Here is an 11,930-nt window from a genome sequence, read left to right on the forward strand (position 1 = left end):
TGGCATATGCAGAGTTGCATGTGGAATATACTGAAAAATGATGCCCTTTGACTCGGATTTTCTGCGAACTTAGTGTGAGGTAAGTTGTCAATGAAATGTGCATCCTCATTATTAGTGAGACAGGCCTGATTTAATTGCATGGATTCTCTGGACTCTGCCTGCATTAGTTTTCACCAGGCCCTGACTATTATTGTGCAATCGCTCGTCTCCAACAGTTACAGAGGGTGTTCTGTCTTTGCTTGTATTTTAACTGCCCGTGGTGATATTGGCCCCATAATAATTTCAGGAAGTATTAACTGTATCAGAGTCTTACAGGTTCCAATCAGTATTGAACCTATGCTTGCCTCCATGATTTGTCGGCATGAGTTTGCCCTTGCCAGTCAGGCCCTGATAAGTGTTTAACAATTCTCTATCTCCTTAACTTTCAATTTAGCTTCGTTCTGTGTTGATGTTTCAACAAACCCTGCTTTTTGTTTAAATCAGAATAATCCATGCACCCACACCTTTGTGCATTACAGACAGATGTCCTTGCATCGTATTGTATTCTTCAAGTAACAGATTCTATTTTCAATTGTCTGTATCTCTTTAATCGCCAGATTAACCTTATATGGTGCAAATATTGCGATGGCTCTTCATGTTCTGTATCTCGTCAGCATAATTCTATTCGTTTGGCCTCAATGATGATCACACAAGGTTCCATCTCACTTTCTGTTCATAGGATCACTGAGTCATAAAGTTATTGCAATATGGGATCACATAATTGCTTCCATTACATTATGTAAACTTACTGGTAATGTTAATACTATACCAGCCAGCGTCAATATTTATATATGACTTGACTTTGACACTCATTATATTACGTTAGATCTTCTCGATTTGACTTACTTTGGATCATTTCTCTGCCTGCATTCAACCATATGCTAATAAGTTTGTCTTGATGAAGTTAGATATGTTTTTGGAATAAATTGTCAACACTGTTTCGTGTTCATTCTGCACGTCTTTAGGTCACGCCCAGAAATTAAATTACCTATCAGTGTCACCCTAAAGAGTCGTGGTAGCCTGGGTATATTGAAAATAATTCACTTTATTGGCCAATTACGTCTGTCTATAAAATGATTGACACATGCTTATGACATCTCGGGGAGCGAATGCTGATGAAGATGTTGTTAATTCTTTTTTCACAGCACCCTGTCTATTTGGACACACATGCATTTATTCAAAAAAGTTCCTTTCTTCGATACCCTCTCATGTCCTACACACGAACATGTTATGCAAAGTTCCTGCACCAAACTAAAGCATCGTACAAAGTGAAGGATGGCATAAATGTATTTCCTGTAATGCCCAGGTGTCAGCTGGGGCACGGATAAACTGACAGTTCTGTAAAATATGGTCACAGCAAATCTACTGCACTGTCATTCAGTGGATTTCTGATATTTTGGCATTGATTCTATTTTTTTCTCAAATATTGCTTAATGGCTTCGATGGGTTATTTTTTCATCAAATCATTCATATTGCCATTGCAACGATGACTTATGTAATCGACGTGATTTATTCCTTTCATATGTTTTGTTTATGTAATTTGCATTTAATTCTGCGATGACTTGTCTGAATTCCCTGAATTGCTGAATTCGATCATAAACACTGCTCTTTTAAGTGAAACAGATTAGCTTCAGACCAATAATGTGCCCTGCACAGTCAAGCTTGAACTTTGTCAAGTTCTAATTTTGAGGACCGCAATCAAAAGTAAACAATTCCATGATTCAAGGTGGTGGATATTTCAGTTTGTATATTGGTAATCCTCATAAGTATAATTTGTATAATTTTGAAAATCAACAAAGCTGGAACGTATCAAGCAACAACAAGTTAGGTTTGGAACTGAGAAAATCTCCATCTGCACTGTCCTATCAGAAACTGTTATGTACAATAGAGAATGAATCAAAATAAATCTCCCTTCTGAATTGTTCTTTTCCACAGTCAACATGGATTGATAAAGAACAAAATACATCTTTCAATGTGCCGTCCCAAATAAAAGAGTTTGGGAACATGGAATAGGAAACAGCTACAGGAGACTGACTTCTGCAGCAAAGATGTCCAAAGAAGCTCCGATAAAATACAGAGATATTTTATTCTGGTCTGGTCTGATTATGTATAAAATAATGAAAACAAAAACTAAACTCTCTATTGTAGCGAATTAGAATTCTTTAAATTAATTTGAAAAGTTTTCCTTGCTTTGCTTTTAATTCAGCAGTCTGCTCTCTTATGATCACCTCAATCCTCAGGCCGGATAAGTTCTTGTACAGCCTCATACTCTTTTTGTTTCACTGTGTCTGACTGCACTGTAATAGACCGCGGTGTCTGACAGCTCAACTGTGTTAACAGCCAGAGTGGTGGAGCCTTTCTTACTGTCCACAGATACTTTAAACCTTCCTTCAATTCTTTCATCCCTGAAAGTTGAGACGAGGTACTCGGGAGCTTGTTTGGCGAGCTGTCTGTACCAGAACACAAAGTCATTCGGGGAAATAGTAACGGTGTGTTGGAGTGAAATGTTTTGTCCGACTATTCCCTGATAAATAGATATCAGGACTGCTTCCGACTGGCAAGAAATAGCTGCAAAACATGATCAGAAGTGAACAAAATCAACTTAACGTTTCTTTAACGAGAACTAAATAAAGTGTCAGTGAAATAAGCATATCTCTCTGTCGTGGTATATTAAAGGCAACGCTGTTTTTCTGTCTGTCATTTAACTTTAAATATAACACAACAGAAGAGAGAACATCGATTGATGGCCCTTCCCACACTTGTCTAGAGTAATCGTTAATAAGAGTTTGTAGCTTCACCCCAATGGTTATTTCAGTAACAGGAAGCAAGGTTCTGAAATAGCTTTATCATGTGTAATACTCAACACATGTATAAAGTTAAACATGGCAGCAGAGACATGGCACCGCCAAGATATTGTGCAATGGGATTCACACATTGTCTCACTGTGCTTACATCGCACAGTAATATATTCCGGCGTCCTCGACCACGATATAATCAATTGAGATGATGTTGAACGTCTTCGCTCGGTCTAAGGACAGCATGTACCGACCTTTAGTCTCATTGCCCTGGTATATGGACCCGATAAATGTCGGAGCCCCTATCAGTGTTTGTCTGTACCAGGCTACCGTTTCTGTTGAACTAACGGCCAGCTGACAGTCCAGTTTAACCTGCTCCCCTTCCTTTGAGACCACCTGATATACCTGTGAGATCTGATCCTCACACTGGGATGCTGTAATGGAAGAAATGTCAATCAAAAATCAAGAGGTATTATGGTATTGGTAAAACACGGTATCTGATTAGAAAAACAAACTCACAAAATATCAAGAACATCAGAGCACCAACTGGAAAAAGATCATTGCAGGTCTTTATGTTCATTATGATGAAAACAGACAGGAGGCGACACAATGAAGCGTTGGTTTCCAGACCAAAACGGACTCCTCGGACCAAGAATGTCAATGGTAGCTATGTGGGCGAGAGGGGAGAACTTTCAAATCTCCTGGTCGCGAGATAGTCTGACTGACGACCTGCTGCAGAACAGATTATTGTGTGTCATCGTCACTAGACGTAATTGTACGTCAGACTCTGTGATTGGTTTGCTTCAAATAATGTCCCTTTGAAACTACAAGGGAAAATGTTCTCTCTCTCTCTTCTGTGTCTCCATCCCCTTTCTCTTGGTTTCTCTCCCTCCTTCTCTCACAGTCACTTCCCATTTACTACATCGCAACTGATTCAATTCTACATAAAGAAGCAATTTCCGTCACACTTCCACATGAAGTAGTCATTGCAGTTTTGAAATTATTGAATCTGACATAATTTCTTGCTTTTTCCCTCACGTGCTGACAGAGCATCACTGAACACCTTCGCTGCTTCACTTTTAATTGTGGGTCTCTGAATATTCCTGTTTCTTACTTCTCTAGTCAATATTTGGTTTACTTTCCTTCTGGTCTTTGATTATTATTCTTTCACTGGATTTAAGGAAGGGGAAAGAACATTTATTGATGCAGTTTGAGCTCCGAATCGAAGTGTAAACACCACAACGTAATTTTCGCCATCTGCTGGTGTCGTTGGTCAAATCTCTCTCGCTCTTTGTTCTCTCCAAGTATCGCATATATTGCCAAACATTTTACAGCAGATATGATGCATATTTCAGTAGGACATTCACCTAACAGAGAAACAGAGATCGAGCAAAAAGATGGCGACAAAGATGCGCTGAGAAATTCAAACAACTAATCAGAGGATGTTAAAGTTTTCAGCTTTTGTTGATTGAGGCTTTTGTTCTTACAGAGAAACGAATTCTGTCGAAGGGAGATGCTCGTGGTAAACCAGGCATGACAGGGCTGCATATATTATTTACTGATAGAAATGATGTTGTTAATTGTTAAATCTGCTTTAAGTAGCTGGCGTGTCTTCTAGGGATTATTTTTACAGTGTGACTGCGGAGGTACTTTGCATGCACCTCTCAGGAACGAGTGGTAACGACTCAATGTTGCAGTCTGAATTAACGTCCAGGAGGGAGAGAACATAAAACTGGACAGTGCTTACCGACGTTTACGTTGTCAAATTATATGCTGATGCATTCAGCATCACCTGGGAACTCTGAGATATTTCCTGAAGATACGTAGTGTGCAGGATGAATTACAAGACTTTTTCCACAAAGAAAATAAACCTGTCCCTTTATGCATGTCTGGGAATTTTCCTTACGAAAGTGTTGTTTATTTATCTGTTTTGAAACCCTTACTCTGCTACAGAGTTACAGCTTATTCTGTATAAAAGCGCACCCTCTGAATTCCAATTAGTGTCTACTAAAGGGATCCCTCACGCTGGTAAGCTGCTCAATTATTTAACCTCTTCAGTGAGTATCAGGGAATTGTCTGAAAAATCATAGTAAAGAACAAGCCACAACAAGAATAGGCGAGGATCATTTGCAAATGTATACTCCCTTACGTAATTTATTACTTACTATTCAAAGATTTTCATAAATTTATTGGATCACTTTCAATGACATTTAATTTTTTGTTCATTTTCTTTGCCTCCCTATTATATTATGCAGCATCGCTCATCTCCCCCGACAGTTTTGCGGCCAATTTGACACCATCATTTTCATAGGGTTTAGTTGATCAGAGATTGTTGCTGCATAAGAAGCAGTTTATATGCAACGAGAAGATTTTGTCAAGGAGTGACGTTGTTGTCGAAAACAAAATCCAAATGCAAATTATCTTGAGTGATCATTGATCTTCAGTAATCTTCTCACATTACTGGATCGTTCTATTTCATAGTTAACAATCTAATCATGATTAACAAATAAGGATTTCCATACCAATAATCTTCACCCGGTTCTCTGGTATCAGGACACCTAATTATCATGTTGCCATTCAAGCGCAGTCAGCTCGCCACTGAAAGCTTTCACAGATCCGGAGAGGCATACTTGTTGAAAGGAGAACATCCAGAGGCATGACACCAAATTATTCACTGTGGAATCGAGAGCCTCTTCCCAAAAATCCAATTCTGTATTGGGTCATTCTGTCTGAATGAACTTGCAGGCCATTTTCACACTTGCTCTGGGAAACAGCCGTGTGATTGTTTGAAATTGTGTTAGCTTGGATATGGCATTGAGTGTCCTTGACCAACTGAGAGGGCATCACATATTATCGCGACATCTGTCCACGATTCTACAATGCACACCTATAACAGGAGCTCTCCCCACCTTGACCAGATTTTATCGACTGATAGGGCTCTTTTTGTTGTTTCAGAAATTTGTAACAGACAACAGTTGCCGTTGAGAAATAGATAAACTGATTATTCCAGTCAAGGTTTGGAGCTTTATCTGTTTTGCCTTCGTCACTGTTGTGTTCACGTATACTGACTCTGGCTGTTGCCAACATTAGCATAAAATATAGCCAATCATTATAGTTACAGTTTTGAGACAACGCTTCTCCTTCAAAATCAACATCTGAGGAGAACAATAAATTACGATTTATACGAATTTGGAAATTATGTATTTTAAACTATTATCTATCAAGAATGCATCGCACTTAAAACAAATGCTGAGTTACAAAACTATCATTGCCTGCTATGTAAATGAGGAGGGTGGTATATGAAGAATTCCCTTCGAAACTTCACAATGAATAATGTGCTGTTATTTCTTTGGATGCTTTCCACTAATTATCGTGTGTCTTTCGTTCTCCTGTAAGACCAATGAGTGGGAATTTGTTTATTAGGGAATACCAATACCACTAAATGGGCACCTTTCATAATGAATACTTCCATGTCAGATCTCCATCCTCTTTGGTTTGCTAGTCCAAAAAAATTTCATTAATTTGAGAAATGTCAAAAAGTTCGGTAATTTCACATACGGATGTGACTGGCACATTACTACTCTTCACATAAAACTTCCAGAGGCAAGGCATCTACAGGACAATGCTAACAAATTGCTCATCTCAGCCACAACACAGTCTGACTGTTTCACTCCTGGAGACATTCGTCGTCTCTTGGCTGACGATAGTCATCAGAGCTATTTATTCCACTGACCAATTGACAAGGCAAATTATTCAATTCCAATTCAGTGGGAGAATTTCTCCCATCTTTTAAATTAAATGGGGCATTCTGCAAATTATCATTCTGTCTCATTCCAGAGCGGTGGAGGAACTGTAATAAAAATAAAATAATGAAAGTGCTGTAAATCAGAAATAAGAACATCAAAATGTTTTGGATATTCAGTCGGTCTGATGGCATCCACGGAGAGAGAAACATATTTAACGTTTTGAGTCCAAAATTTTTTTTGAGAACTGTTCACTTCAAACTCTGCTTTGCTGTTGCATCGGATTGGTAGCAGATTGCTGCATAATATCATTTTAATCACTAGATGGAGTGTCATTGATACTTTTTCATTCATGCAGCCTCTGAGATGAAGTTCATCAACTATTGTACGCAATTGTGCATGCACAGATACACACGAAAGGACACACTTCTTTGGCAAATAGTTATAAACACTCACAAAAATTGCAACACACTGAAGCGCGCACACACACACATATACAGAAAAATGCACATAGATTCACAGACATTATATAAACGTAGAGATGTCCACACAGATAAAGCCATTGGCAGAACAACACACAGTCATACGTATGGAAACACGTAGAGCTTGACAAACATTAGAAAGACACGCAGAGACACGCAATTGCACAGACCCAGACGCAACGTCTATGCAGTTTACTTGTTATGTTTATGTTCGAAACTTCACTGTCAAACAAATATACATATTTCAGATTTTAATGTGCATCAATTCTTTAAATTAACACAATTTTCCTTCGTTGTTCCGATTATAGAACGTTCATCTCCTGGAAACAATTAAGCATCTTCTGTTACATAACATACTTATCATTTGAAATATCTCAATTCCTTTAGCCTCCTTGTTGCAGTAAAAATCAACTCAGGAAAAAGTGAGGACTGCCGTTGTTGGGACATTAGAATCGAGAATGTGGTGCTGCAAAAGCACAACAGGTCAGGCATCATCCGAGAAGCAGGAGAATCGACGTTTCAGGTATAAGCTCTTCATCAGGAGCTCTAAAAACAAACTCAGCGTCTTTGTTCAGTTCCTACTACAAGCTAATACGTAGTATAGGTCCATTTTACGAACTCCAATGCCTTGTTATTCTTTCGAAAATGCAGTTACCTGAATTTTGAAAAGTGATGCAGTAAGGCTCAAAAATAATTACCATTAACACCAACAACATAAGTTTGAGTCAGATAAGTTCCAATCAAGGTTTTGGGGAAGGTACAATATTCTTGTTTTTGCTTGTAAAGGATTAAATCCCAACTCGATTAATGTCACCATTCTGAAGCAGATTGAATAGAACCCTCCAGTAGATCACGCTCAACCAAAACAGGTGAATCATGAGTGAGACTGATATCCATTTTAAATAGTTGCTCTGAAACATGCTGGCGAACAACTCTTCAAAGTACGCTTTCTGTACTCCAACAAGATGTCTGACTACCTGAACACTGTTGTTTTTGTCGATCACTGCTCCAAGTACCTGCAGACACAAGTAACATCAGCTCTGTGAGCATCGCTTGACTGGAATCATTCCCTCATAGAAGATATAAAGGCCGTCCATGTAATGTCATCAGCGAAGCTAAAAGCAATCAGTCCTCCTCCTGTGTTAACATTTGAAGACATCTTTAGTTGAGGCAGAGAACAGATTTCAAACAGATATGAAAGAGAATTAACATAAGACCATTGTTTGCAATTCAGACGAAGATCACCATTTGGAAACGAGATGAAATCATTTATTTTTCCGAATCAGCTGTAAGGAATTGCACTGTGCACATCCCCTTCCAACCCCTCATCATCTTTTCGCGCTAAGTAATGGAAATATTCGAGGACTGCAGTGACTGTTGTTCAGTAAGAGATATGAGGTTGGAAGAAACACATTTTAAATCTATCCTGAAGAACGTTCTGTCGTACTACAGGATGCTGAAGGCTCACATTATTGTGTACAAGGTAATGGTTTGAAGCTTGTCTGTCAGGGACTAGCTCTCAATGAACAAGACCAACCCCAATCGCCATTAATGCCTGCATAATGCTTATATTATCGAGATGGGCTTGTAGCAATTGTGCGGTCAATTTAGAGGTGAATATTATTTCATGATTATCATCAGAAAGCACTGAACAGACATCGGAGAAAGCAATCAGAATTGCGGGGAGTCTGCTCTCGAGAGTGAAAATTTCAAATTTCTAACTTGTGAAATGTGCTCATTTTATGTAAATATTCCTGAAGCAGATAATATGATCAAATAATCTCTGGATAGCAACTGCTTTCAACGGGATTGATAAACAGATAGTAGACAAGGCGAAAGAGATGCAAATAAAGTATACAGGTAAATAAATTTGAAAGAAGTCTAAATATAGATGAATCTTTTTCTGGACCAGACCATACCCCCGCAAATCATTTCAAAAATGCAGCCCAGATCCTAACTTTTCTCGTTGTTTTCAGCAGCTGTAAGTGAATAATTCAGGTGTGAAGCAACTGGTCCAACCACTCATTTTTAAACAACATAGAATTTATTTGCAGACTACAGAATGAAACGCAAACAAAAGAGAACAGAATTGAGAGTATCTTAAACTATCTGAAAACCCAATGGACACTATTGTAACTTAATGATGCTATTTCAAATACTTGGAACATCCCCATAAATTTCCTCTTGGCAAAAAGAAAGTAAAATAAAACGGAAGTTCGTACAGAAGAGATGTCAAGACAAAGAGAAAAGATCAGCATGAAGCTGTTTAGTTGACCAGCAGCCTCAAATTGATTGCTTGCTCAAACCAAACCAAACCAAACCAAAACCTGAAGTGGGAGAACTGGCCTACCGACTTTTATTGCGCAAGTTTTTTTGTTGAAACAAAGTTTAAATGCCTTTTCAATGCGATGCTTTCAGAACAGTTCGAATCTCTGCCTTTACAACACGTCCAGCAAGAAATAAAAATAGGTCAACATAACCTCATCAACGAACAACATCTTCAGTGTACAACATCACAATTTATAAACTTCATTTTTGGGCGATTGCAAGCTAAATTTAAAAAGAAGTGTTGTGCTTTGTTTTCATATTTCGTGAATGATCCTGTGTCTAATGTTCTTGAGGCTGGATTATCGTTTTGGTTTATCGTTGTGAGAGCACCCTCAGCTGGACATAAATTGGAACTCTCAGGGTGGGTTTTTGTTCAGGGACGACGATATCTGCAGCAGTGTGGGCTCCATGGCACAGAAATACACGACGCTATCGGTGAGAAGAACTGGAGAGACTTGTAAAGAAAACGTCTTGCTTTGCCTGTTCAAAACAGCAGAGAATCTGTCTTGAAAATCTTTAGACATTTCTACCTTCCCCGTGCTGTATATTTTCACGAAATATCTCGGTTCATCCCCAGGATACTGAATGTACCAGAAGGCAGCTTTGAAAGAAGATGTCGAGTAGCTGCAGTTCAATGTTATATTCTCTTGCTCCAGGACCATTAATTCGTGTGGATCTTGGAAAACCTCATCTTCGCCATTAGTCCCTGCAAAAAAGGAAAATATATCAAATGTCTCGGAGGGAACATCACTCGTGTTGGAGATACTGAACACTTAAACATAGACTTACCACGCAGCACCACCAATATTATTAGTAAGGTGTACGGGAGGAACATTTTGCTTCCTCCACATTTGCACAGTAGTAACGGAGTCTATGAAATAAGATGAGAACTCCAATCCGATGTGGAACAATGAAGTCAGATCAGGCGCACACTTCGTCCTAGGATTAAAAAAAAGGTGTGTTTCGTACGAAACAGGATTGCTTGATCGCTCAGAGCTGACGAAAGTAGAACACCAATCACTGTTGTTCAGAGAGAATTACGTTTTCCGGTTGTTTTCCTGTCTCCATATTCTGCCTTGGTCTGCATCTATGGATTTGTAGCCACCCAGAACCTGTCTGACTCTCCCAATCGTCAGAGCTCTCGACATCACAATTGTATACTGTGTCTGAACACAAATGCCCTTTTGTCGTGTCTCTCTAAGTAAAATGTGTAGGAAATCCAATTCAGTCAATTGTCCCATTTCAGCAGTAACAGGAGTAACTGCTCTATGAATTGCATAAGTTACAATGGACAAAATGCAATTCTCTCTCTGATGCAAAATGAAAATGAAAACCTTTGCACCAAAATTCCTAGTATGCAGAAAGAGTGTGAATCAGGTTCTTATCTGTATTTTCTTTTCAGTCAATGAAGATCGGATTCTCATCGCTTCTTCGGTGATTTAACGTGCTTTAAACCAACATAAATTGACAAGCGTGTCTCAAAGTTTAAATTAAAAGAATGGGAAAAAGGCTTCAATTTGAACTCGATATAAATTCCGCTTTTATGCATATGTGGAGTGAAGTATTTCATGACAGGAATAATAACAAGAATAATGAGGCACAATTATGGAACAAAATATTGTGGCAACTTGTGAATTTAGAGATTTTGCAGGCAAGACTATTGCACCAATATTTTGAGAAAAGGAAGCTCCAAACTCGTCTTTGCCGTAAGTCCAGCTTCGTTCACATCAATGTTGTGTACCAGGTCACAAACTCTCTCGTTCTGGAATAACAATGTGATTCCATGATCTAAATAGTGCTCATGCAACGTGGTAACTTGAATTTAGTTAATCAAATAAACATCTGGAATTCGTGCTAGTACTTGAAGGGAGTACTGGTTTGGATTAAAATCCATTTGTTTCAAAAATCGTGTTGGAAGCAAAATCTGTCGTTCTCTCGAATTTTTTGTGGACTTCAACTCATCAGGTACAAGTTTAACTGTAATTTTCCCTCTAAAGTCGCCATTTAATATATGCAGCAACGAAGAGCTGTAACGGAAACAGAACACATCAGTTCAAAGTTGTTTGACACTTCCAGAAATCTCCATATTTCGAAAGATTATGCAAATTATTCCTTTGCATGATGGGAATGTTTACGTTGACTATTTAACTTTCAATAATTAATCTCTTACTATACAGTAACAACACTGATTAAAAATGAAACACTTTGTAGTTGACAGAAGACGCCTCATCATCCGGCTTTGAACACTTCAACCCCAGAGCATCAATGTGGACTTTACCAGTTTCCTCATTTCCCCTCTCCCCACCTTACCCGAGTTCCAACCTGCCAGCTCAGCATCATCCTCATGACCTGTCCTACCTGATAATCGTCCTTCCCACCTATCTGCTACACCCTCCTCTGCGACCTATCACCTTCATCCTCACCTCCATCCACGTATTGGACTCTTAGGTACCTTCTCCTCAACCCCAACCCCCTCACATCTATCTCTCCACACTGAAGGCTTCCAGCCTCATTCCTGATGAAGAGCTTTTGCCCAAAACGGC

General features: G+C 38.9%; 1 gene segment (V, D, J or C); it reads right to left on the reverse strand.

Moving 5' to 3' along the window:
* Nucleotides 1-9,194: 9,194 nt before the first annotated feature.
* LOC122543758 lies at nucleotides 9,195-10,278 on the reverse strand. The segment is given in 2 exon segments: nucleotides 9,195-10,093; nucleotides 10,177-10,278. Coding segments are annotated over 2 exon segments (396 nt in total).
* Between the last annotated feature and the right edge of the window lie 1,652 nt (nucleotides 10,279-11,930).

This window comes from Chiloscyllium plagiosum, chromosome 44, assembly GCF_004010195.1.
Source record: "Chiloscyllium plagiosum isolate BGI_BamShark_2017 chromosome 44, ASM401019v2, whole genome shotgun sequence".
Classification (NCBI taxonomy): Eukaryota; Metazoa; Chordata; class Chondrichthyes; order Orectolobiformes; family Hemiscylliidae; genus Chiloscyllium; species Chiloscyllium plagiosum.